Genomic DNA, 27,616 nt, shown 5'->3' with positions numbered 1-27,616 from the left:
ACCAGTCATTCTAAGGTATAAGCAAATATATTAAAAAGTGAGACCAGGGCAGCAAATGGTCTGTTACATTTGCTCAGCTAGGCAGAAACAAAAGCCAGGCTTGGACTATTTGCTATACACAGCAAATTAGCGTTCAGCAACTCTTTTTTGAGAGGCTGAAGGGGAAAGGTTTTCCTTGACACTTCAACTTGTTAAAGCATTGCCAACTCTGTAGAAATGATTTACTCCTGATGGACACAGTACTGCTGTTAGACTGATGAGCGTAACAACCTGCCAGACATAGAGGGTAAAGCCCTGAATAAATCACAACAAATGAAAATACTGTTAGCAGTTTCATAATTTAATGAAAAAGTACTTGTAAAAAGGGGACATCTGAAAAAGACCGAGTCCATCTTGGAAAATTGAATATATATATATATTTATATATATAAAACAAAATGCAAAAACACAAAAAAATTTGACAAATAAGGTTAAGAGGTAATACTTCAAACAGTTAGCCACCGAACACACAATAAAAACTAGCAAATGCACTTTGGGGACAATACTTGAGAACTACATAACCAAGGGCTCCTTCATATATCTATTAAAATCATGTAAAAATTAGCAAAACCATTGCCCAGACTGGAAACAACTGAATTAATAACCCCAGAAGAGCAGAAACGCTGAGTTTTGCTGAAGCACCATTTTCCCTCCCTTCTGTCATAGGCTTCCGGCCACAAAATAACATGAATGCTTTGCTGACCTCCCAGATAAGTGTTCCCAATACAAGCTTCATAAAATTTCATGACCAGCAAGAGAGGATTACTAATAAATATTGAAGGAGAACTAAGAGAATCAGATCTGGAATACAAATGAAGAGACATTTGTTTAGTTCTTCTGAATGACCCATGGCTTAGAACACAAAGCATTTCCCATTAAAATAAGATATGTGGAAACCTAAAATGCTACTGCATATTTACACCAAAAGAAATAATTTTGAAGATACAGCTCTAGAAAGATCAATTACACAAATATACATAAAATCAAGAAGTGGGGGAAAAAAAAAATTAAGATGCATGAAGCAAACAGAGCAGAATTGCGAAGTATACTTTTTTTTTTTCCATTTCACTACTGAAAAGTCCTCCAGCCCCTGACTTGCTAGTCCTATTGCAACTAGGGAGATTTCAAAGTTTAAAACAGACCTGAAAATGTTGCTGCCATTACCCAAGCTAAAAGCAATAAATTAAGAGTTTGAAGAAAAACAGGTTGTTGTTTGGATTCTGCATAGTCATCTTTCACCCTGGGTGGGGAATGCATTTTGTTTCTGGCTAAAATGAACCCTCAACAGAAAGGAGCTGTATCACGTGCCTTAGACAACCTACAGCCTGTTTCAGCCAGTGATGTGAGGACAGATGATGTTACGCATTTATGAAATGTACAGCATTTCAGAGAAAAACAGTGCAGTTACTTTGTTGATCCACACAACACCATCTGGAAAACTAGAAGTTTGTTTGCATTCAAACAAAAAATCCCCTGTCACTGAAACGAATGGAAAAGGATTCTCCTTCCTTCTTGCTTACTCAATACTGGCTGAAACTTAATCACTACTTAACAACTGTTAATTTTAAGGGACACAGAAGAAAGTTTTAGTTTGGGAAACAGCAACTGATCCAGAGGTTGAAAAGCAGCTTAGTAAAATAATTGATTTTCAGCAATTAAAAAAAACGTACTGTAAATGATGACTGGCTAAAATTTTACAGACCTAGATGCCAGAAGTAAGGTTCCTACACCCATATTCAGGCAACTAGGGTTGAAAATTTGTGCCTGCATTAGAAGTTCAGACAAAATTATTTCTAATTCAGCTTATTTTTGAAATACCAGGTACAAACACCTCTGGACATGAAATCTCAGTTTCAAGAGGAACCTGGCATCACTGGTGATTGCCTAAATTTAAGTGTCAAATAGCATTTTTCTTTGAAGTAGTACATCTACTTTTGTAAACACTATCCACAAAATTAGCCATCTGTACTTGTTAGCTGGGTAAAATATTTACAAGTGCATCCCACAACAAGCAACTATGTACAGAGATTAAAAAAAATGAAGTACTAGAAGTTATATATTTACAAAATAAGCAAATTATTGTGAAGAGAAACATAACCTTCAGCAAGAGCAGGGAACGGGGGCACGTCTAGAGGTCAGTGAGTTTGGCAGCGCCTGCTTCCACCCTCCGCAAGGAGCCTGCAAACACCACTGCGGTTCAAAGCCTCCTGCAGAAGAGGATCATCACTTAGTAGTCACTTTGGGCCTGATCCAGCAGAGCACACTGGCATGCGCTCGGAGATCTGAGCACAAGAAGCGTTCCTGAGGGAAACCAGCAGGACTTTTCACATGCTTAACTTCCTAATGCATCCACAAGTGCATTGCTGGATCAAAGCCATACTGCAGGTGCTGTAAGAATGCAGTTTCAGTGTCTCCGTTTGCAGTCTCTTGCACCACATTAGAGCAATGCAAAGACTTCTTTAATACCTGACCACCACCGCGAGACAGACTGACGTAACACGAACACGTTGCCTCGCACATAAGCTGGCAAGGGGGAAGCAGTTTCCTGAATTTACACAGAGATTAACCGCTTCGTGCTCTCCCAGATGTTACCCTCTAATAAGACATCGATTTCCACATGACTTTGCAATAACTCAGTTAACCTTGCGAAGACTGCAAGCCAATTCACAGTTGAACAAAACTACTCTTGATTTCTCTCCCCTCCCCCCATCCCTTACTGCAACTCTTCCTAACGTAGGTCCTGGACTATTTTCTGGAACCTTTTGATACTGAGCTTTGCACTGGTACACTGGAATACAGAAAGGCTGAGTTACCCCGTGGGGGCTTCTAATCACCTTTGTACCGAACTGTGAGAAATCATATTCTTTTTGTTTCTATTGTGACAATCTCTTCCAAAGTCCTTACTTGGGCTTTCTCTCTCTGAGCTACTTCGTCTTAACCTCACTTGCTCTTTGTTTTCGTCACTTTCTGCTTCAGAGTCACTCAGCTCTAAGTCAGGACAGTACCCGTCGTTGTCCTGGTACGGAGCACCTTCAAGCGTCTGCTTGCTCCACAAGCGATCTTTTGTTGCAAGTCTTCTTGTTGGCTTTTCACAGCACCGGAGATCTTCCGTGGTCCTCACCAGACTGTTGGTAGCCTCTTTAAAGGACCGGCTAAAATGTTCTATGGTGGATTTTCTGAAACCGCTCTGGCTGGCCAAGTGAGCTGTGAGCACGGACTCTTGTTCATAGGGCGTCTGGCTGGAGCTGTCTCTCTGGCTCACGTCTCCAGCTCTGCCCATCAGACCGTTGGACTTGGCCGCCAGCCTCGAGTTCTCCTGCTGCACCCGCCCATTCCCAATGGAAGACTGTCCATGCAAAGCAGCCTGGAGTGCTAAGGGCTTCCCGGACGGCTGGCTCCGGTGAAACTCCGGCATCTGTGTTGGGCCAGAATCCTTCACCTCACTCCGAGGTTTGCCAATCCCTGCCAGCAACCCGTTACTTCTGCTGTCGTGCTGATACCTGGAGTAAGATTTTGCTTTAATTTCAAATGATTCCTTTGACATCGTCACACTCCGTTTGCTGTAAACAGTGCTGTTGTTGTCAGGAGAAAGCGGTCTGTTGCCAGGTTTCAGCGAGTTATTTTTGCAATCTCCTAGTGCTGATTTGGGCATTTTTAACTTCAGGGTGATCCTGGGAGGTGGGTAGAACAGTGTGTTCTCTAGTGCACTTGTCAGGGTATGGCCTACAGGAGAAAGAGATGAGGAGACAGAAGAAAAAAAAAAAGGCTTTTTTAAAAGAGGGTAATCATTTTGTTATCTGTAACGACTACTAGAGTCCATTAGAAGGTCATTCAACAGTAACGCGCATTTGCAAACAATTAGTGTGAAATTATTTTAGGACATTAAAGAGAAGCTGGGATAAAGAAAACTGTTCCAAATTACCCACCATTTCAGAATTTAGGTAAGCGTTTTAGCATTTCCATTAAAAACAACAATGTGCCCTTTTTACAGGGCTTTAAGCCAGTGAATTGAACCAGTTTTGAGATATGACTGAAGTAGTTCCAACAAAGCTATAAAAAAGGTTCATATTCAGTTTTGGATGGAGAAAAAACAATGCTTCAAACTGAGTTTCAATTTGGACTTAGTTCAACTCTCTGCTTTGTATTATAAAATTCTCTATGCTTTAGAAGTCTTTTCACCCCAATATATTAGTCTTTATGATATTATACACATACAGCGCCATTGTAAAGTAGCTATCAAGCTATTCTAGTAAGTATTAAAAAAGCACTTGTATTTGTCAAGACATCAAATAAATTTAGTAGACACTTCTAATAAACCGCATTTACACAAAACCAAAGTGCTTTAGAGTACTGCCGCTTCCACAAAGTACTAGTCTGATCTAAAACAGTTTAAAAAAAAAAAACACCTTGTCAGTACTAATGAAACCTATCCATGCTTCAAGGGTAGAGGAAAAAACCAAAAAGACTTCACTCTAAGTTGGTCATGAAAAACATAATATGTATCTTGAAAGAACAGAGAGATCTTAATTTCACATTGAAGAAATAGCTGCCTTCCCTATTAAAAAAAAAAAAAGTAATTGCACTGTAATATATACTCTTCCTCTTTCCAAATGTTGTGTTCCTTATTTCAAGACGGTCGGTATAAAAATGAAGAGCAGAGTGGGTTTTGGTACACGAGCATTCCTAAGCAGTTACTATTCGTTATTACAAACCAGAGTACTTAAAACTCTTTTTGAAGGAAGGAGAGTAACTGCAGACGGCAAGCTAAGAAATGCCTCTTTGCGCTGTTCATCAAGCATGCATGGCAACATGAGAGCAGCAGCGATTCCTATCAATCACTCTTCTCTTTTGCCTGAAGGAACCAACTACTGACAGCAAGCAAAAAACCTTCTCAGCTGGAGAACCAAGCAGCAGCACAGAGCTTGCTGTGGGGAAACCGTACTATAAAAAAAGCAGCCAAGGAAACAAAGAGATCACTACCAGCTCATTTCTGCTATCTGGATGCCATAGTGATTGGTAAGTAACAGGCATATATCAGACACAGCCATAAAATAAAGAAATATCCAAGTAAATATTTTAAGAGATTAAAGAGGTTTTCGCATGTTGCTACTTTTGTTGACTGTGTACTTGACAAGAATTTTTAAAGGCAGATTTACAGTGTTAGAAGCACTAAGCAGGAACATAAAGAGAACGCATTTTTGAGCTTAAAGACAGACAAAATTTGCAAATATTTTACGTTTATATGATTACCTGCAGCGATTTCCTGATTAATAAGCTGGACTTGCAAATTGAAGACCTGTTCATGTACTTTACTGTGAGACAGCTTCAGTTTCTCTCTCCTGCTTACCATGTAGCAGAGATTTCTTACCTATGGAGGCATAACAGGAAACTTAATAGGCAATAAAAAAATAAATCTTGACATAGTTAAAAAAAAGTGCATCAACTACAGAATTAAAACACTATATGCAAAATCCCTTGGCAAAGTTCTTGTGGATATTACTGAACATAAGTAACTATGAATTAAAAAATTATCCTGGAATTTTTTTTAATTGCCAATTCAATTAATGCCTTGAATATGTTCTGCAAGACAGCAGAATGTATTTTCATCTATAAGAACAGCGAGCAAACACAAAATTCCAGTCAAAAGAAAAGCAAGTAATTGCCAAGATTTGCTTGTCTGTAAGCCTGCTTCTATTATATACGATGCCAGGGATGTTACTGTAGGCAATACTGGATTCCCCCAGAATTTCCCTGCAAAGCGTTTCACAGAATGATTTTTAACAGCTAAACTATGATTGTTTCCCCTAAAATTATTGGAACATTTAAAGTAATACTTTATTCAAAGCTACCCAAGAGAGCTGGCCTGTTTGGACCAAAATTAACCAAATGTAGATCACCTCTAAAAGAACACTCTGGCTTCTTGTGCAATGTACACATTTTGGCTGACCCATTTAGCAGTTTTCTTTTCAGACTCCGTTGCACTGACTCACGGAGTTCAACAAGGCCAAGCGCAAGGTCCTGCACCTGGGTCAGGGCAACCCCTGGTATCAATACAGGCTGGGGGCTGGAAGGATCGAGAGCAGCCCTGCTGAGAAGAATCTGGGATTACTGGTGATGAAGAATTGGACATGAGCCAGCAATGTGTGCTCACAGCCCAGAAGGCCAACTGCATCCTGGGCTGCATAAAGAGCAGTGTGGCCAGCAGGTCAAGGGAGGTGAGTCTACCCTTCTACTCCGCTCTGGAGTACTGTGTCCACCTCTGGGGCCCCCAGCACCAGAAAAGACATGGACCTCTTGGAGTGAGCCTAGAGGAGGGCCACGAAGACCATCAGAGGGCTGGAGCACCTCCCCTGTGAAGACAGGCGGAGAGTTGGGGTTGTTCAGCCTAGAGAAGAGAAGGCTCCAGGGATACCTTACTGCAGCCTTTCAGTACTTAAAGGGGGCTTACAAGAAGATGGTGAGAGACAAGGAACTGTAGTGACAGGACAAGGGGCAACAGCTTTAAATTGAAAGAGGGTAGATTTAGATTGGGCACAAGGGAGACATTTTTACCAATGAGGGAAGTGAGACACTGAAACAGGTTGCCCAGAGAAGTTGTGGATGCCCCATCCCTGGAAGTGTTCAAGGCCAGGCTGGTTGGGGCTTTGAGCAACCTGGTCTAGTGGGAGGTGTCCCTGCCCGTGGCAGGGGGCTTGGAAATAGATGATCTTTAAGGTCTCTTCCAACCCAAACCATTTTATGGTTCTATGATTCAGTTCCACATAATTCTACTTTGACTATTTGAGTTAATAGCAGAATTTCCACCTAATATAACGAGAACAGGAAGAGGCACTGAAGTTCTTGAAACAGCATAGCGACCAGTTGAAAGATATTTGCCAAACATACTTCCCTTAGCACTCAACTCCATCTGTTCAGAACTGAAACCTCTCTCCCCAGAAAGGAAATTCCAAGATTCCCAAATTTATATTCATCCCAAGATATAACTGAGTAGAAAACCCTGTGGCACAAAGAAGTTCAGAAACTTTGAGACAGACGTTTCAAACTATTAATTACCTCCACTCAGAATGAACTACATTCTTTTCAACAAAAATTAATGCAAACCCATCACTCGTCAAACAAAAAGTTCAAAATAGTCTCTTGAAAGAATGGATTTTTTACTTTTTTTTTTTTTTTAAATAAGGAACCATATCCAAAGTGGTCCTGGAAAAGGGGGAGAACTAAATTCAAGGCAACAGTAACACTGACGAGCGCAGATCTCAGCTCCAACACTCATGTCCCTGTACTTTTCATGTTCTCTCCCCAATATTGTTTTCCCTTTTCCTACAACACTATTTTCTCTCTTCTGCTTTTCCTTCCCCTCTCCTCTCCAATGCCTCTGTATCCCGGTTTAGCACATCTAGTTTACTCTGTTACCTTTTTCACATTCACAACCCATCTCTAAGCACTTGAACTCCATCTTTTCAAACTACCAGCTAGCTGGCAAGCTAGTAAGAGCCCAGCTAGCTACTGATAAAAAGATAATTTCCTTTTCCTCCTTCTCAGAAAAGCCGCAAGCAGTGGTAGAGTCAGTGGCTTATTTTCAGACCGCTAACCAACTGTAGCACCTAAGGCAGCTACATGCGGTGAAAGCATCTAGGTCAAGAGGGTGACGAGTGATTCAGCCTGCCTGCTACCTGGGACTGGCTGACACCAGCATGCTGGCAAGGAAGAGACGTGAGTAAGACTCCTGCATCAGATGTCACAGGAAGTAGTATGAGTACAGGCTGACACTCTTCTGTGCGCCTGGAGCCAAAAAGTCACTGTGGAAGTTAACCATCTAGGATTTCACTTACTTGCCTTCAAATGATGAGGGTAAGCAGCTCTGCTTTAATATATTTTTAGGACTCTCCAGAAGCCTAATGCACGCTCACCAAAGAATACTTACTGCTTTACCTATGTAAACTGATTTTTCCTAATGCCAGAACTGGCTAAGATTTACCATTCCATTCTAACCATTACAAAACACCTTTTTAAGTCCAAATCAAGAGTCCCTCCATCCCAAAACAGAAAGTGGAAGATAAGAATTTGTTAAGGCTGCCCCATTCCTTTGCTGTTTGCACTTACTTTCATTTAATACAAGGAACATTTTTGTTATTGAATCTGTATTACTAGTAACTGCTACTGCTGGGTCAAATAAATTTACTTGATTTAAACATTTACTCAACTGAAGTTGAAATCAAAAAGTCTGTTAGCAAATATGTTCATTGTGCATAAGAAACATGCATCTTAATATACATAAAGGAATAACCTCTAAGCAAGTCATGAAGCACTCCTTTTACATCGGATCTCTCCCTGGACTATGAAGGGGCAGCTCCTGAAAGTCTCTGCAGCAGGCAATGCAGCATACTGAAAGACTGGAGTTGAAGGTTTGTTTTTTTTTAATTATTCTTTTAAAAAAATCACCTCCCTGTGCTTCCCTCATTCTCACTTTTGTCCACAAACAAAGACCTCAGTCACCTGCAAATAATTTTTCAAAAGTTTACCAGTTAAGCTCTTACCCTCTCTAGGTCCTGTCTCAAATGCATGAACATCCTCATGCGAGTATGAATGCTATCTTCTTTTGGCTGCACCAAGCCATTTTCTTCATCCTCCTTGGGAGGAAACAATGGTTTGTTAAAGTTACTTTTTCGCTTTAATTTCCAGTAATTGTAGATGAAGTCTACAGCAAGTTTAGGAAGGCCCAGTTCTGCTGCAACATCCTCCACTTTAACTAGTGAGTAGAACTCTTCTTCCAGCTCCCGGAGTTTCTGGGCTCGCAAACTGGTTTTCTCACTCTCTGTTTGCTTCTGGTCTGACACGCTTTTGGGGTGCTCATCAACATCAGGCAGTGAATTCTGTTTGTTCTTGCTGTGCTTTAGACAATAGGACTTGAACTTGACCTCATCCCCATCATCCAGGATAGTCTTCATCTCTAAACTATGCTCAAAGGCACAGGTGACATGAAAGGCAGTGATACAGCTTTTCACAGAGCACTACAGACAAAACAAAAAAAAAACCAAACAACTCCATCACTAACAGTAGCAACAAACCAGAAAAAAAGGACAGAATTATCTTAATTACATGACAGTCTATCCCTACAAAAACATACTTCCTAAACACTCTTAAAAATGTCTGTTGATCTCTTTGAAGCTGGTATCACCTGATTTAGTATTTTCTTGTTTGTGAACAGTGTTCAACAGAAGGCCCTTTCTGTACGCCTCTGACCCAAATAGTAGCAGCCCTTACACATCTCAGCCTTGTTCAGAAGGCAACTCAGACAAACTCCTAAATCTCTGTGCTAGTGAACTAATTTGATAGCAAACAGCTGTGAAGAAGTAAGCACCTATCCAATGGTCATCTGCATTGTAAAGCATCTCTGAACACAGGAAGAACAACATTGCCCTGCTCACATAGACTCAAGAGTTACCACAGGACAAGTACGCACCTGAATGCAAGCACCAGTTTTCAGCTTGCATAAACTACACACTAGAGCCCATCGACTTGGTGGAATGTGAGACACCTTTGTGATTGGCTCCATCCTTTCTGGGCAAGCAATACTAACCTGTAAACAAAAAGAACAGTACGGGAAGCAGTTATTCAAAACAATAAAAACAAGCTCTCCATTAATACCAGAAGAAGAAACATGACCACACGTTTATCTCACTGTGAGATCTCCATGTGCTCATACTTCTCAGTAAGGGACCCTAAAAGATCCCACATGAAAACAATATTGTGGAATACTACTACTTTAATCCGCTGGCTAAAAGCTGCAATTCTTTAAAACATTGGAGGCATCTACAGCATGCCTTGTTACGAAACAGTTGAGAGACTGCAGTAAGTGATGCTTAAGTTTATTTCCTTTGAATTGACACAAGCTACTCATAACAAAACAGGAACACTTACTCATACTTACCTGAAAAGTTCCTTCTTTAAGGTCCACAGATCTGCTACCATTGCTACTTCTGCCAGCTCACAATTTGGGACAGAATCAGATCTATCAGTCAGTAGCCAGGGAAAGCCTCGCTTCCCAGCTCTGCCTCTCCATTTAGCGCTCCCAGTGCAAGAGGTGATTCTAATACACTTTCCTAACTATAGATTGTATCAAGTATAATTTGAGAAAGAATACAACAAACTTCTTACTGCAATGCACGGTATATTCTCTTGTGCCAATTTTCATCTACTTAGTCTGGATGATCCATTTGTCTCTGGTAGACCACATTATGGATATTAATACTAAAAGAAAGAAAAACACACAAAGAAGCACAGGATGCCTCTTCCTATTTTTTGTTATACTAATGTCCACATATTCTGTAGAAATTTCTCAGCTGCCCGTTGTCCCTACTGAGAAACAAGGACTGTCCTCCATAATTTGGATACCAAAACAGACATAATTATCTCCATAGGCATCCTTGAGACACTCCTGACAAACAGGATTTATCCACAGGCAGAAACAAAAAGTTGGCCAGCTCTGAATGACCAACATGCAGAACTGGACCAGTATGAGAATGGCACATGGTGGAAGATTTCAGTGAGATAACTGTTCTGTCCCAAGAACGCCAGTCTCCAAAAGCTTGGATTTTGAAGCTTACACAGCATTTTTTGAATTTAGCAGTTGGGTGCTTTGGAGGGCTACCTGCCTGAAGCAGAAATACAATGCAGACTCTAGCTAGAAAGATCTCCACACTTTCTATGAACAATTCACCAGAACAGGGCAGACCTGTATTTCCAGTGGTAGGATAGGAGCCTCTTCTCAAAGGAGTCAGATGTAAGAATTCAAAGAAAGGAGGCTCCTAGGTCCTGTGGTGCTGTGAGGCCAGAATAAAGCTGATTCCTTAAGAAATCAGTTAAAATCAGCTAAGGCTGAGATTTGAACAGCATTTTTTTTTTCCTAGAAAACTTTAAGAGCGTTATGCTATAGTAGTTTTCATAGATTACCTCCATAAAAAGACTCTCCTAGGGAAATCCAGGTTATATAAATTAGTTTAACATGTGGTAATTAAACCGTTGACTTTACAAGAGCCAGTAGCCTAAGCTGTATTACCTAGCTTCCCTTCTGGGGTACATCAACAATCACTTGATGCAGCTAATCACTTTAAAACCTGCTTAATCCCCGAGGAGGAAAGGCTTTGCTTCAGCAGACCTCCACTGTGAGGTAGACTTAACCAAACATAGCAGTGCTAAGTTCATCAAGTCCAAGAGTCACAGTTGCTATGCTCAAACTGAGTATTTTTGCTACTCTTTTCTTATCATTGCATTGCTTTAAGGCTTCATTTAAGGAGGTGGAAAAGACAGCTTTGCAAGAGATTACTTGGTTCACCATTTCCACATTTTAAAAAGTTGATCATCAGTTCATGAATTCATGACATAAATTGACTCTAATAAGATTTATATTTGTTATAGTACTTCATCCTCTGGTCCCCCCAACTGCAAACCACATCTTCTGGAATATACTGAGGTCAACCTGCTGCATGGCATTTTCAGAAGTCTTCATTAGGAAGATAGTGAGATGCTTCAGAGAGGGTCCAGGTTTTACCAGACAAGGAGAACAAGCAGGCAACGTGATGCCCTCATCAGGTAGAGATGACATGCAATTTAATCTGTTGTGGTCTTCCTATAAATTGGTGGGAAAAAGACAAAGCTGGTCCTAAAACGCTTGAACGGTTCCACAAAATCATGTCCAGCACTCTTAAACATCATCAAATGTAGCTTTTTTGCTTCCAAAATGAAAGAGCCTTTCATCAACTTAACTTGACCTTGCTCAAAACAGAGCTGGTTACAAGCTGCACAGGTATTTCTGAAACAATATTGTACAAAGATTGACTGCAATTCTCAACCCGGTTACCACGACACTAAGAGGCAAGGCTTCCTCTGGGAATCAAGGGATTATATCAATTTGTCAGGTTGTCTATATTCCTTTCAAAAAGAAACCATAATCTTCAGTGATTTTTTTTCTGGAGTCTGAGTAATACCAGCTTTCCACTGTACTTCCCAGCAGTAGCTGGGAATTGGCACTGATCTTCTCCCTGTCCCTCTGTGCCCCTTTTAATGCTCTCCCTGCTCCTTCCCCAGAGTGGACTCATAAGGTCAGGAAACAGTTATGTTGGAAATACTGTCCATTCAGCTTGTAATGCTGCCTGTTTATATTACCCCATTTTGTAAAAGCACGAAGAGGCGCTTACAGAGTCAGGTGCAATTTATTTATACTGGCCTCATGCCGCCTGCATGTTTCACAGAGAGGAGTCAAGGCAAAATCTGTTTGAACTTCGCTGCTCACAAGAGATCCAGAGAGCAGAGGCGCCAACCTTTCCACTCCCCAAAACCTCCCATCCCAAGGCAGAAATGATCCATCTGCTGTAACAGGTAGCTGTTTTCTCTCTTATTTCTTCACCTTGTATCAGGTTACATTCTTACTGCTGTAGTCTGAAAAAGTTTTAAGAATGTGAAAAAGTGAAGACAACAGGCTGTTGAAGCCTCTTCTTTGCAACCGCCATGTCGATTGTCACCCTGCTGTCCTCTGCTAATCTGCCACCAGCAGCTGCACAAGTGCACAATGATCTGCATCGCTGGCTGGGAAGGGCATCCCTGTGGCTGGAGGACAGCCACTCACAACAGCAGCTAAGGATAGCCAATTTGATACCCTTCCAGTTGCAGCAAGGAAAAATAACTTTCTGCTTCAGCTAATGCCACGTTGATTGAGGGAGGACATAACTGTAATGGGTTATCTGAGGCAGAGAAGGACCTTGAATCTCAAAACACTTGGTATAAGTTTTCAAGTCTCAGTGTTTTGTTGTTTTTTTTTTTAAAGAATGCCTTTTAAAGAAAGCATGAAACAGCCTACACATTTACACTAAAAGACAATAAAGACAGAAGAACAAAAGGATATAAACCAACAATGGGTACACTTTGTAAAGTAAAAACCTTCAAACATCCCAATCAGTCAAGTGAGGGTCAAGAAAGCCTTTCGACAGCATTAGCTCACAAGGAAGGGAGGGAAGAAAAAACATTTTAAGACAATGCCAAATAACTTAATGAAGGAAAATACCTAATGCCAATTGCCTGCAACGATGCTAGCCTATACTTGGTGACTCATGAAGACCCTCTTTGAACCTTTTACCACAAGGCACAGACATGTTTATGGCCCATTCCTCTCTGAATTCTGCCTTGCTCCATTTTATTAGGGCCACAAGAGGAAATGGCTGTGACTTTATAATTCATCTGTTTCTTTTTGGGGAGTTCCAGTGCACTACTATCCTGGGGAAAAGAAAAATAGGTATACGAGAATGCAAATTCGCCCTTGAGTTATCCATCCCCAGGTCATTCTTGTCCCCTGCAGCACGTAAGGCCACAGCAACTCCCCAGACAGGAACTAACCTGTCATTTTAGCAGAGATTAATTCCCAAAGGTTTCTCTGGCTTCTCCAGTGACTGAATTGTTTTCCAAGTGACAGCTCAGAAGACAGAGAGAGAATGGGTCCAAGAGGCATTTCCTGCCCCTACTGGCAGGTGTCACCTCCTCACTTTGCCTGACACACTTGGTATTGGTGTGGAAGGGAGGAGGTGCCCGCGGCCTGGATCCACCAAAGCGGCTGTGGGAGCAGCTGGATTCGAGCTGTCCCTCCTGGGTGCTCCCCTGACAGCTTCTCTCCTTCAGCTGGAGGGAGGTGGGCAGGTGGTAAGGCAGCATGTGCCGTCACCTGCTTCCCAAACCTGCTGGTTCCTCTTTTGCTGGCAAGAGCATCAAGGCAAGCAAATGCAGAAAGGATCTCTTAGGAAAACCAGTCTGCTCAGAGCCAGGAGAGCTTCCAGCCAAGACACTTCATAAGTACAGGAGGAAAAGTCAGGCAATGTTATTTTGTTGGGTTTTTTTACTTTAAAATCAATCTTTTGTTTTTTTCTCAACTCCTCTCTCCTTAAAGGTGGAAGAGATGCCAGGAACTACAACAAGCAGGCCTGAAAGGAAAACGCAACTGCAAAGATAACCTCCTTGAAAAGCAGATATGTGCCTGAGACAGAGCTAAGTATTACACAATACATCTGACTGCTACGTTAAAAAAAATACCCAGAATCTTAACATCTTCCTCAAAGTTTTGCAAATGTGAGGCCTGGGTGTGCTTGGGAGCAGGTTCAGAGAATAAGGTATGCACTCCCCTGATGTCATGGTGCCGACAGATCTGGCTATCGCCTCACATTAAACCACCCAACGTAATGGATCTGTGGATTTAACCAGAAAGAAAACAGAAATATTCCAAGTACAAAAAGAAACACAAACCTCACCTATACACAAGCAAACATTCTGATTTACAGAATTATACTGTGATGTTAAACTTGATTCAAAATAGAGGAAAAAGTGCAAAGCTTCATTATTAAACTCTCCATACGTGTATGCACAGATGTGTCAAAAAAAGCCTTTACTTATAACACAAAAGATAAAAAGCCTTATCTCCCTACCATTCCGAAAAATTGTGCTTCAAAAAAAAAAAACACCTTAACTACAAATCTTAGAGTCCATCCTAGACAAATAATGCAATGGTTCTTCTGTTAAAAAAACAGAAGAGTGGATGTAAGCATGCAAATTATACACCTACCTGAGCACACAAATTCATCAGAAAGTAAGACAGACAACGAAGCTGCAGTTGCCCAGTTAACACTAGCTTACATCCATAACCCTTTCTAGCAGGTCACTCAGATACCATAATGACACCAAGAAGTGACTGCTGAGTAAATGGAGGGAACAAAGTGATTAATTAATGGAACATAAGCTGGACTCTCTCCCAGTCCTCACAGACTATGCAGACTCATCAGAATAAAGTCCAATATTAAGCCAGACAGATCCCTTAAATCATGTGAACATAAAAAGGCAGAGGAGGGAAAAAGGAGTCTACGATACAGAAGAAAAAGGCAGAAATTAAATTTTACCTCTGGAATCCAGAGAGCACAGCTCACATGTGCCCACTTGGTCCCTGTCCTGGTAGCTTTCATGGCACCTCCTCTTTTGGGACACAGGAGACACTGAGGATGTATTCCCAACACACACGTGCGACACAGCCAGCTCCCTTCAGGTACTTTTAAGATTCCGTAGCATGCCTTGGAGGAAAAGAGCTATTGAGATCATTGCACCAATATGATTTCACACACGAGCATTAATATTCACATGAACCAAAGCTTTCAAACACTAAAAGCACAGTTTGGCCTTTATTTAATCCTTCTCTAATTTTGTACCTTAAAACAAGTCAAGTCATCAAAGAGATAAACAGCTTCTAGAGCAAAGTCTTTTTATGCCAGTTTCTTTCTAAAATGTGTGCTGGTATTATTTGTTTATAACATAAAACACACACACTGTGACTGCAGAACACCACTGGTGTTAAGAACCTTCGTCTTTCCTTTTAGTGTCTTTTAAATTTCTGAAGCAAAAAATGTAGACATTTCTTTAAATTAGCTTCTGCATCTAATCCTTTTAAAAATCACAATTTCCTACCACTAATAACTTTACACTCTAACATAATTCTATTTAGATGTGAAGGGATATGAGCTGTTTGATTGAAGACCATTTCCTGCAACGTTAAATTACCTTTATGATTACAGTTCTGTGAATTGTTTTTTACTTTAAATATTTCTATGATACTGCAACAAAATTATGGCACATACTGAAATTATGAGGTGCTGGGTTTTATGAATATTTCCTGAGTATTGCACTTAACACCTCAGAAAACAAAAAAATTCTTAATTTTTGCTAGATTTGAGAATTAAAAAGAAAAAAGGAAAAAAAATAGTCTGCTTTCTGATTCAAAGTCCTCGCAGTTCTTAATGAGACACTGGAACAGGCTGCCCAAAGAAGCTGTGGATGCCCCATCCCTGGAGGTGTTCAAAGCCAGGCTGGATGGGGCTTTGAGCAGCCTGGTCTAGTGGGAGATGTCCCTGCCCATGGCGGGGGGGTTGGAACTGGATGATCTTTAAGGTCCCTTCCAACCCAAACCATTCTATGATTCTATCTAGATATATTCTGCTGTACATAGATACACACGTATTAAAGCCGAGTGTATCTGAAACCATTGGCTGTCATGTCACTCAACTGCTCCAAATAAAAACTTTATTAAGAGGGTAGCTTTCAGAAGAAATCCCACCATTCCTAACACCATCTCTGGTAACAGTAACATCGAAAGCCTCGACAGAACAGGATCATTAGCCATAACCAGTCTTTCAGATTTGAATCTAGTATAATACTTGCACACTTGCCTTCCCAGTATTCTGATGATATTATTTCAGTATTTAATGTGAAGCAATATCATAAAACATTGCACAATTTATGTCAGGCCTGCAGAGACGGGGACTTTCCTGAATTAAACCCTGCATTATGGAAATGCCAAGACTGACTGTCCAAAATGCTATTTTGATGTGACAACTATTGTAGAAACCCAACAGGGGGAGCTGTAAACTAAATTTTACAAGTGATTTTTTTCTTTCCCCCCCTTATGTGGCACATTCCCACCAGCATTCTTTCTATTACTAACGCAGAAGAGGCATAACACCTAAGATCACATTTAGGTGGTTGGAAATGGACTGAAACTATTTTCTATGAATGCAGTTAAGTGGAGGAGGCCTAGACTACTAAACCAGTAATTTCACAATGTGTTTGTGTTTGAGCTGGCACGAGAGGGCACCGTGAAAGAAGAAATCTCTCGCACTCTTCCTACTCCAAACTGTGTGATGACAAACAGACCCGAAGCTACATGGTGAGCCAGGACCAAACCACATTAAAAACAGAATGATTTTTTTGTTGCTGTTGTTAGGATTAGCTCTAGCCCATACATGCTCCCCAGTTTGTTTCAGGCAGGTCTGGCATAGGGAAGGGTCAGGAGGAAGGAGGCAGCAGGCCATCAGCTCAAGCTCAGCTGCGAGCAGGCAACCACAGACCTTCGACTCCAAATTCATCTTTACTTTTGAGCAGGTACAAGCAGAGGCTAAAGCAGGCAGCCCAGCTGCCAGCCATATTCCTGTCACTGGCCATGTTACTGGCACTCAGGCTCACGTGGCTGCTTCACGCGGTGAATCAGATCACGAAAGCAGCCGGGCTGGAAGCCAGCGCACTGCAAGTGGGGAGATGACAGGTCCTTTTTCAGCCAGATATGTTTTCTGAGTATTACTTACAGTTGGTACAAAAATACATTTTTTTAAAAAAACCTTTTTAGTCTCTTTTCAATTCATAGCAAAACCCTGCTCCAGAATAGGACACACAGAAGCCACAGGATTCATATCCCTTTTCTGATTATATGGATACCTCTGCCTGACTACGTTGAGCTCAGTCAGTGTAAACTCTTGGCTACATCTGAAATGCTATAAATGTGAGCAATGTTCAGACTGAGAGCACGGTTATTGCAGGTGCTTACGCCTTCTAAAAAAGATAAGTCTGTTAAAGTGCCTACATGTGGTTTCAGACAGCTAAATTTGGACAGCCCATTTCTGGCCAATTAACTAGTCAGTCAAGGAGGAAAAACCCCAGCTCTGAAACAGATGATCTTTAGATTCTTCACACACAGGGCACGCCAGCATTTCCTGCCCTGTTTATCTTCAAAAGCAGGTTTAGTAATAGGGGGAAAATTGTTTACGGTCACAGAGGAGGTACTTGCAAGTCCCAAGAACACACTTTGTGTTCCTATTAGACTGTAGATGTCCACATATTTCCCATGCTAGGCCACTTAATCTACTGTAACTGTCGGGGTACAAAAATTCATCTTAGTATTATACCACCCTTCATACCTAGAAAATTACAAAGCCTTCCAATTAACATTTAATACTAGTTCAGATTACACTTGCCAAAGTAAACTAAGACAGGACAGTATCAACATTTCTACAGGTACTAACCTGATGGACACAGATATTACACTTGTCACAAAACACCATGTCATTCCCATCTTCACTGTCAGGGGACCGGCACACATCACAGATGACATCTTCATCATATTCAATACCCAATCCCTCTTCAGTTTCAATAGCGTGATTCATGTTCTCATGGCAGTGCCGTTCCAGCACTTCAATTGTCTTTTCCATTGTGTTTTCATCCAAGGGCCCGCATCCTGCAACAAAGAACAGGGAAGGGGAATTAGGGGACAGTCAGGTGCCTCTGACCGAGTCTGAGATGCAGGAAGAGAGAAGAACAACTTCTAGCAACTAATGCAGTAGACACAGTGTCTTCTCTCCCATTACGGACGCTAATAATAAAAAAATAAAAACAGAAAGCCTTTTTCACTCACTGGCTAACTGTAGCATTATCTTTTAAATACAAGTAGAACTACGACTGGAGTAAAAGTTTAAGTTGTATATAACACACAAGACTGCACCTTGAAGAAAACACTACAGCATAAGTGACAGACAGCAGTTTCTGTAACTGCTAGCTGCTCCCATACAACCATCCCTCCACCTCCATCACTTTAAGAAACACTAATAACATCCAAAATCACACACAATGTTCTTCTGAAGACTAACTCTCTAGGAAACAAAACTTATCAAGAATACTTTAGATCTTATAAAGACACAGAAGTTGCCACCACCCAGTACCACCCAGTACACTACTTGAGTGATCAGCACAATGGATACAAAAAGTGCTTTTATTGTTTTGTTGGTGCTTTTTAAATAAAATAGCAGATAAACATACTGTCGGCAATCCATACTCTCTGTTCACTTGAACACCACACATGCTGTGTATGCTTACTACTAATCAAACAGTGTAAGCAGAACCACTTAAAAAGATGTCCTCAGCTTGCAGCTTCAGGACATATGCTGTACAGGAAACCCTACAATGTTCACAGCTGCAAGAAATTCCAAATTGCATTCTCTCAAAATCCTCAGTCAAAAATGATGCTGTGGCCCATAGTTCACTATTTACTCAGATCTTCAAAGGTTGAGATATTCATGTAGCATTACTATCAGAGGCTAACATTTTAACTGCTGGACTATGCACAAGAATATGGCTACTAATTTGGATTCCTTGTTGCAACTGATAAACAGGGAGAGGGACAAGATAAATGACTGCTGATACAAAGTGTCTTCTGCTATTAAGCTGTTCTTTGCAATGCCTGGCTATTTTCTCACTCCTTGAATTAGCAGAATTACAGTATCATTCCAGTGGGAAGCATGCTTCAGAGCTCTCCAGCCTAATCACTGGCTTCAAGCTGTCAACAGTGAATCCAGACAAGGTTGTTGCTCAAAACGTGTCTAGTCAGAACTTGAAGATGTCCATGGATGGAGATCTGTCCCCCTGAAAAGCACTGGTTTTGCTAACAGCATCCCTGTATGCCTGGGAAGCTTGTCCTTGCTTCCATCTCTTACATACATCCTTTGGCACTGGAGCTCAGTCATGAGTTCCCTCCTTCACCACGCTGGCGTCCTGACGCATCTACTTGTTTTCCTGAATGTCTGGATGGATCTTTCTTGTGCTTAGTGAAGACTGTCCTTAAAGTCCTGCTAGCTCTCTTCAGCAGTTCCAATCTTCAGACCTACCTCTCAGATCCCACCTACCAGTTACCCAAATAAGTAGAAACCTGCTCTTCTGAAGTCCAGGAGCAGAAGGCTACTTCCTTTCTTCACTGCCCTCAGGATCTCAGTCACCACTATTTCACAGCTACTACAGCCAATGCCACCTTTGATTATCGCATCCCTACAGGTTCTTCCTGGTTTGTGAAAAGCAAATCCAGAATATGCCAAGTATCTCCCTCTTTTGCCCACATGTCCTTCCTAAATGACCTGCAATCATCCATGGAAGAATGCCAGCCACACAAGCTATTCCACCACAACACAGTTATTCCAGTGATAATTCCAAGATCATTTTCCATAGCTCGCTCCCCCTCATAGCCCTCTATACCCACAACTTGCATAGAATGAAAGTTTACTTAGCTCATTTTAAATGGGCTAACATGTGTGAAACTTAATTACTCTGTTAAGAACCCAGCATGCAAGCTCCTCAGAACGCCGAATTTGTAGCAATAATATGTTTAAGTTTAAGAAATGGAATCATCTGCTTTTCCTATACAGAATTTTTAACTTTTGAAGTCCTAAAATTAATTCCACATGGTGTGGGCTTTTTCTCTCTTGCCTCAGTCTGCAGAAGTTGCAGATGATTTTGGATGTGAAGAAGTTTTTAGGCACAACAGGTAAAACGTAAAACTAACAGATTGAGTAAGTCATTATTTTAAGCATTTTTACCTCCTGTTTTTCCTAGCATTTCCATTCCATTCTCATTCCGCGATCTTTAAGATATCTCACACAGCAGACTACAATTCTAACAGCAGAAATCAACTGCTGCTTTTAAAATTAGAACATGTTGTGAAATTACCCATTTCTGTAAGCTCTTCATTTAGCTCCTGAAGCCAAAAGATGTCCATGTCATCCAAGTCATAGCGACACACAGATTCTGCCAGTTCCAAAATGTTGATGTAACCTGGTTCTGTGGGCTCTTGGCTGGAACAGTGGATGTATTTTCTGGGTCGTGTATACAGTACTTCTTTCACCTTTTCTGCTACAACCCTAGAGTGAAAGTAAAAAAAGAAATAGAGAGTTACAGCTTTTTAAGACCCATCCTTGAAAGACATGAAATATTTGCTGTAAGCTTGAAGAAACCTAGTGTTTCACAGATTTTAAACTAGCCGGTAAGTGTAGCCAGGCTAGGGAGACAGGATGCTGTAAGTGTAATTTCTTCACACAAAATGTGCTACTGCACTGTTTGTTGCTACATATACAAAATCCTTTCTAAAATGTAAGCCTGTGCGTATGATTTTCAATTTAACAAATGCTACTAGTGCGATGATGCAAGTGTTTTTGAAACCCACAGAAAGTATTATGCACAAAACACCCTACAGTCTTTGTTCTATATTCTTCTTAAATGATGGAAGGAAACCTTGCCAACTGATTTCTTGAAATACCAGCTTTTTCACAAAAGCTTAATTTATTCTACTGCAGTGCATGTGTAGCGGGGGGAGAAATGCTTGCTCTTCATTTGGGATAAACAGTCTACCCTTATTTTGTAAGTGACATTTTATCCACGTTACGAATGTATTATTTTCGTTATGCAAGAACCATTCTGATGGCAAGCAAAAACGTAAAGGGGAAAAAACAGCTAAAAATCATCCAGGAAGCAAAGGAGAAAGATATTGGTGTTTTCAATCTTTTGACTATTTTAAGAGATAAAACTCAGCATTTGATTAGTAAACTAGCCTATGGTAATGGAAAGACTGACCTTAGCTAGATAAAGTCAATCTTTCTCTGAATTCAACGCAAGAGGCCCTGCATGTGAAAGGAAGCCAGGGAGATACTAAATGGAACAGTGCCATGCGTGAGCAGCTCTGCATGCTTTCTGGAGCTAATCCGCCATGGGACAAGGAGAAAAGAAAAGCTGTGGGAAATAAGGCAAGAGGAGTAAAGAAGGAGCAGGCAGCAGTCAAGCAGTATCCCACATAATTCTTACTGGACAACATGGGTTGTCAACATTAGCACAAACAATGTTCTTCTGCCATTCTTCTTTCTTCTTCACCTTGCTCATTTTTTCCTCTCATTCCCTTGTGAGCTTTTCTTTTCTCTGGTCCAGCCAAATCTATAGCAATTTTTTTCTCTAATGTAATACTGCTGGTATGAGATGCAATATATTTATTTTTAATAACTTGGTACTGACAATAGCCCCAGTGGAAATTAAATTATGCTGGCATCAGCGCTTTCACTGGACAATTCATTTATCTTCGTCTCAAAGACCACACTGGCAATAACATTTATATGTTGAAACACACACTGTTTCTACCAGGAAGGGTTGCAGGACTACAGTGTTATGTCTTCCTAGTCTAAGCACAGTGTGAGAGAACAAAAGGTTATTTATCTATGTCCTGAAACTAAGATCACTGAACTTCTATAATGTTAAGCAGCTATTTGTGGTGAGAGACAGGAGAAAGGGTTAAAGTTTTGGCAACAATAACGAAAATTATATGGACAAGTGAGTAACTTTATCAGGTACCAGTAACTACTGCATGCCTACTGTTCTATATCATCATGCTTTATAGAGAAGCCTTTCAAGGAACATGTATAAAAATTGGGTTTATTCTTAATTTATTAAACTTGCCATGCTCAAATGAGAAAACAGTTTTTAATCCATAGAACTGTGTGACTCAGGGAAAAAGATCCCCTTTTTAAACTCACAACGTAGATACTATAACAGCGTACAGATAGAACCAGATCTGGACTAATGTGCCACAGAAATGTTTTCCAAATCGGTACTTGTTTAGTTTAAGAACGCGCCTGAAGGTTGCTGCATAGAACATTTAAATATAATAACACAGAAAAGCTGACTGCATTTAGACAACCTGTTTTTGAGACACCATCTTCTCTAAGCTGACATTTTGTGCACATGATCTGTGTCTGATCACCAGTACCTGAGAGAAGGCTGTGGAATAGTTTCTGGACTGGCTGGAACTTGAACCCCTTTCTCCCATTCTTGTTTCCACGTGTCCGCAAAGATATAATATTCATCAGGGTTAACATGGTGAGAATCTGGTAGTTTCATGGCACTAATGAGATCCTTGCGGAACACCTGCAAGAAACACCAGGGAAGAGAGTGGTTTGAGAAAGAGTGTTGCATAAAGGAAGACACAGGTATTTTTCTTTATCTATAACAAAACAATGCATATACCTTGATAATTTTTTTTTAAACAGCACCAACACACAAACAAGTCAATCCGAAATTACCTAGATTATTAACTCTCAGTGTATCAGATGCAGTATGACAAGAAGTTTACACTAACTCAAAACCACACTGCTGCCTGAAGACTAATCAGAATGAAGGCAGGCTGTTATGGGTGACCAGGGAGAGGGGAAAGGAGGCCTGCACCTGATTTAAGACTCCTCACCATATCACTTTCAAACAGCTTATTTTACTTGCCAGTCTGTAGGCTTTACCCCAACTTAGACACAAGGTAGCATATCATTTTCTTTCACTCAGTTTAGCTACTTTAAACTGTCATATTCATCATGGGCTACGAACAGTTGCCATGGCGAAACTGATGTATAGGCACTTGTTCATTTATTAACACCACTTCAAGTTTTACGGGTCGGGATCTCCGGGATCAAAGATGAGCAGTTGCCTTTGCTGAAACACAAGACCTCTGTTGCTCCGTGCCTGAACCCCAGCAATGCAGGCACAGCGACACAATCCAGCCTCAGCGTCCTTTAGCAAACCTATATGATGAAATGCGCCACCGTGAAACAAAGCAAACCCATCAGTGACAGACCTCCAACCGTAACATTCAACTCTTGGCTCAAGAGGACTAATGTTTTATGAGCATGCAAACACGATTATCAGTCACCTCAAAGCTTACTTAATGTCAATGTCTATCAAATACAGGTGCATACAATTTAAATAAAGGGCATATGCATCCTTTGTGGGTTTTTTTCTCCACTGCTACATTGCACCAGTTTAACATTCATAAAAGCTAAAAAGTGACTGAGGCTTGGTGTTGAGGCTTGGTGTTAGGGAGACATCACAACTAATTAACTGTATTATCATAATGAGAAATCAAATCCTCAAAGGACAATAAAATGAAACAGAAAATATCCCTGCAATAAGCTGTGGCAGGTTGAACTCTCTTCTTACTAATTCAGTTTTATAGCCAGAAGAGTAATAAAATATCTCAGAGCCAAATATCTTCGTGTACCCTTTTCAATTTGACAGCACCAGACCGGTTATGCCTACTGCAAAAATTCTCAGCTGTTCTTGGAAATCATCAAGTAAACATTATTAAAAACGGCTCTATGCTAAAAAACAGGTATTGAAATAGGCTGCTGGTAACCTGGAACACCAGTGTTACTTCATTATGTCCTACAACTGCATCTCACGTGGGCTGCTGGGAAAGCAAGCTGACCGAGGGAACTCAAAACCACAGCCACTTCACATTTGCCACTGATGTGTTATCTGCTTTGGTTCAGAACCAGACGGTTCACTGTTGTCTTCTGTGTAAAACTCCTCAGGTACCTAACAGGCCTGTATTAAAATCTGAACGACAAGACAGAAAGCACCAAGACTGCAAGCATCCATTTTTTTTCCCAAGCAGTATGTGTATGCACCAAAAAAAACATAAAATGATTTATGCTACTTAAAAGACATTTTCATTTTCTGTGTTACAGGTACAGAACCAGGATTATGAGAAACACTAACATGGCACAATTCCAAAGAACTCCAGAAGGAAAAAAAATAGTCCAATAAATGAGAAGTGCAATGATTGGTTTAATTATCAGAAAAAGAGATTCTCAAACCTTATCTAGGTAAGTGCTTTACATATTACCTTTTAAGCCACTGGCAGAATATAGAAGTAGAGTGCTTCATATCAAGCCCACTATTTTTTAAACACTAGATGAAAAATGCTATTAAAGGCATCAGTATTCTAACTACATTGCTTAGCAGCAAATTCATCTTCTCATCATCCATTATGTATGTGAACTGTATCATCCCTATTTTTAGAGCACAAATCCCCTGGAGGATGAACTTTTTTGTTGTGTTTTTGTCTGTTGTACAGTACTGACCACACCATCACCATGCTGCGACATTAAGTTCTCTGCTTCAGATTTCTAAAATTTACAATAGAGGTACCACTGAAAGTCAACGATTTAACCAAAATAAACATAACTGTTGGAACCTTAAGGAACCCCAAAACTCGACCAAGACTTCCTAAGAACTGCCTAGTTATACTTGTGATAACAGTGCAATTGAGTATTTCCTGCAGACGCTTGGAATCGTTACAATATCTAGCTCTCATCATGCTTCATTTCTTCACGTATGGCCAAGCAGGTTCTTTCAACAGTAAAATACTCTCAGAGGAAAACATACGAGAACACTCACTGTGTATTTCCTTAGTTGTGGAAGCAAACCAAAACACCCAGGGGACCCGAAGAGAGTTTTCTGACAAATCAAGTGAATTTTACTTCAGCAGTCAGCCTCAAGGCTACGAACTAATCAATGAAGAGCAGACACATGCCTCCAGGATTTAGATAGCCAGCTTTTCCTCGTGCTTGTTTCTTTTTGGACACTTATTTGAAAAACAATGTGGCTCCTTTACTAACTGTATGCATAAAGCAACTCCACTGCATATACTCTTCTCTTGGCAAGGACCGCCATCACTTCCACAGTTAGGCCATGAAGTGCAGTGGTCATTTTTCAGTCACTCAAAAGCAGTTCTATTTCTTACAATGCATAAAACACAGCCCTTTAACTTGATTTTAGTATCATCTGTAATATCATACATATTGAGAAGACCTGAAAAATGAGCATGCCAGGTCCAGGCTAGTAAGACATTCCCGTCCAGAGACATTATTCCTCAAGAGTAGACTCAGCTAGCGCTGCGTGTCTTTACAACAACAGAGAAGGGCTTTCCGACTGCAGCTAGCAGAGCCAGGTCCATACACACAGAAATGGGAAACTCCCCAGCACTGTAAGCATTCACACAAGTTACTGTGTGACAGTGGAATTTTTTGAAAAAATATTTTTAGCAATTGAAAGCATGAAAGAAGAAATGCGCTTTAGCCCTGCTTACCATGCAAGGCTGCTTCATCTGAATGTCCCATTTTGCTGCCAGGAATTTTTAGTTTTGGCTGAAAACGGTGCAGCACTGAGTGAATGATGTCAATGAAAAATGTGTTTGCTTACGACATAATCATCATCACCGATGCCCTAAGGATTTTTTTTGAGAAACTCTGATAATCATTCCATGCTTTTGAACTGGGGCTTAAATCTAGAAGAGGAGATCTTGTTCTTTGGTCAAGATTAGCTTTTTGCACTGCAGCAAAAGTCTGCCTGGATTTGCTGAGCCAATGAGAATTTCATAGTTACCTCTGCAGAGATACACTGCCATCTATAAAGCGTTTAAAAGCTAAATTCTACAAAAATTTTCCAGAAATAAGGATGCTCTGCTCCCCCACAGCACTAACACACCAAGCAATAATGATGTCATGGAGCTGTGGAAGAAAAGATATGGTTCATATGTTTTATTTGTTTTTCAGACTTCTGAGTCCTATTTGGAAATTATGTTAGAAGAGCATGTCCAAGGAAAATTAACTTCTTAGAATCTGTTTATAAATGCTACACCAAAAGCTGTCTATAACTTTAACCCAAACTCCTTCTGGAAGAACTCAATGAAAATTCAATAAATAATCTTCCTCACAGGACCCTCCTGTGCTTACCCTGTGAATAAACCAAGCCTGTGAAACAAATAACACTATTTTTTGTGAAGTATCCTTTATCCACTAAAGATTATCAGGAAGGATATAAGTAATGCTATAGAGAATTACAGTAAAATATTAGCATCAAACACAGAGAGTAGGTCTTGACAATATAACAGCATTCCACAAACACAATCTTCACTGAACAATTCAAACATCAGATCTGCACAGACTGTCGAGTACCTTTTGTTCATGACCATCGCAAACCTAAAACCACATTTAAAAAGAGAAAAAAAAAGTCAAACGTTTTCCAATAACCCTCTCAAGCTACTACTGAAACTGACTGATGTCATTGCTGATTCACCTTGTCTTGCCCAAATGCACATGTGAGGGAAAACAAATGGATTGTGCTGTCTCTTAAAAATGGAAAGAAAACTGCTATTTATTCTTGTGACACACCGAGCTTTCGGGTACTTTGACCACCTGCTTACAAACCCCCAACAAGGGTAAGCCACATGTCACAGGTGCCTAGGCCACAACTGGGAACCATACCTCAAAGGCTTAAGGAAATTCTGGGTTAACTGCGCTGCTGTTACAATCAGAGCAGGATTTCTGCTGGATTGCATCCAATTGCTTTAGTCCTAAGGCTTCCCCTGCTCCCAGCAGAGCCCCAAGTGAGTCAGCAACATGTGTTTCAGTTCCTCATGTGCATTGCTTAGGGAGTCAGAGGACCCACTGCACCAGAAACACAGAGCCATGATTTTTAAAAGGCAAGAGGGAACGACTATGTTCTGTCCTGTCCCCTCCGCAGGAGTATACTCTCAGAAATCTTTTATGGGAAACAGCATAGAAGGAGGGACAATATCCTCTCTAACCAAAGAAAGCTGAAACAGCTAGTATTTTCCTGGATTTTTGGTCTCCTTCACAACCCATCTTGAAGGACAACTTTGAAATTCCAGGTGCCAAGCACTCAAACTACAGTGGGCTCTTTCCATAAAGTGTAAAGTAAATTACGCAAGAGATTTTCATCATGTTTGGGGTCAAATAATTTTTTTAATTCACCTTTGAAAAGATCTAGTAACTTCTTTTTGTTCCCATAAGCATTAAAGCTTACTCTACTATTGTATCTCTCAAGTAGAGAACCCTCAGCAACTTTGAACACACCCGTAAAGCAGCAGTTTACACCTAAAATCACCTCGTAAATAATAAAACAAAAGTCTAATCCTAGTATGACCTATCACAAGTGTAATATAGCCACACAGTATCTGAGCATAGTTTAATCTTTGCATAGGCATTTCACAATATGTGCAAAAGACTGGCCATTTACAAAGGATGAAGCTCTAAGGACAGTACTTGGTGGGCTCATCCCAGAAAGTCAG

General features: G+C 40.6%; 1 protein-coding gene across 13 annotated transcripts in view; it reads right to left on the bottom strand.

Annotated features, from left to right (window-relative positions):
- Positions 1 to 319: 319 nt before the first annotated feature.
- The window catches only part of JADE3 (jade family PHD finger 3), a 70,556-nt gene continuing 43,259 nt past the window's right edge, over positions 320 to 27,616 (bottom strand). For all 13 annotated transcript variants that reach the window (XM_054205491.1, XM_054205415.1, XM_054205512.1 and 10 more), the window contains 8 exons: positions 22,463 to 22,620; positions 20,383 to 20,573; positions 17,916 to 18,127; positions 14,973 to 15,140; positions 9,503 to 9,619; positions 8,577 to 9,050; positions 5,290 to 5,407; positions 320 to 3,762 (listed from right to left, as the gene is read on the bottom strand). In XM_054205491.1, the coding sequence (XP_054061466.1) occupies positions 2,870 to 3,762; positions 5,290 to 5,407; positions 8,577 to 9,050; positions 9,503 to 9,619; positions 14,973 to 15,140; positions 17,916 to 18,127; positions 20,383 to 20,573; positions 22,463 to 22,620 (2,331 nt within the window). In that variant the 3' untranslated portion in view covers positions 320 to 2,869. The remainder of the gene's footprint in view (positions 3,763 to 5,289; positions 5,408 to 8,576; positions 9,051 to 9,502; positions 9,620 to 14,972; positions 15,141 to 17,915; positions 18,128 to 20,382; positions 20,574 to 22,462; positions 22,621 to 27,616) is intronic.

The sequence above is a fragment of the Rissa tridactyla genome, chromosome 1, assembly GCF_028500815.1.
Source record: "Rissa tridactyla isolate bRisTri1 chromosome 1, bRisTri1.patW.cur.20221130, whole genome shotgun sequence".
Classification (NCBI taxonomy): domain Eukaryota; kingdom Metazoa; phylum Chordata; class Aves; order Charadriiformes; family Laridae; genus Rissa; species Rissa tridactyla.
This window is presented reverse-complemented; position numbering and strand designations above follow the sequence as displayed.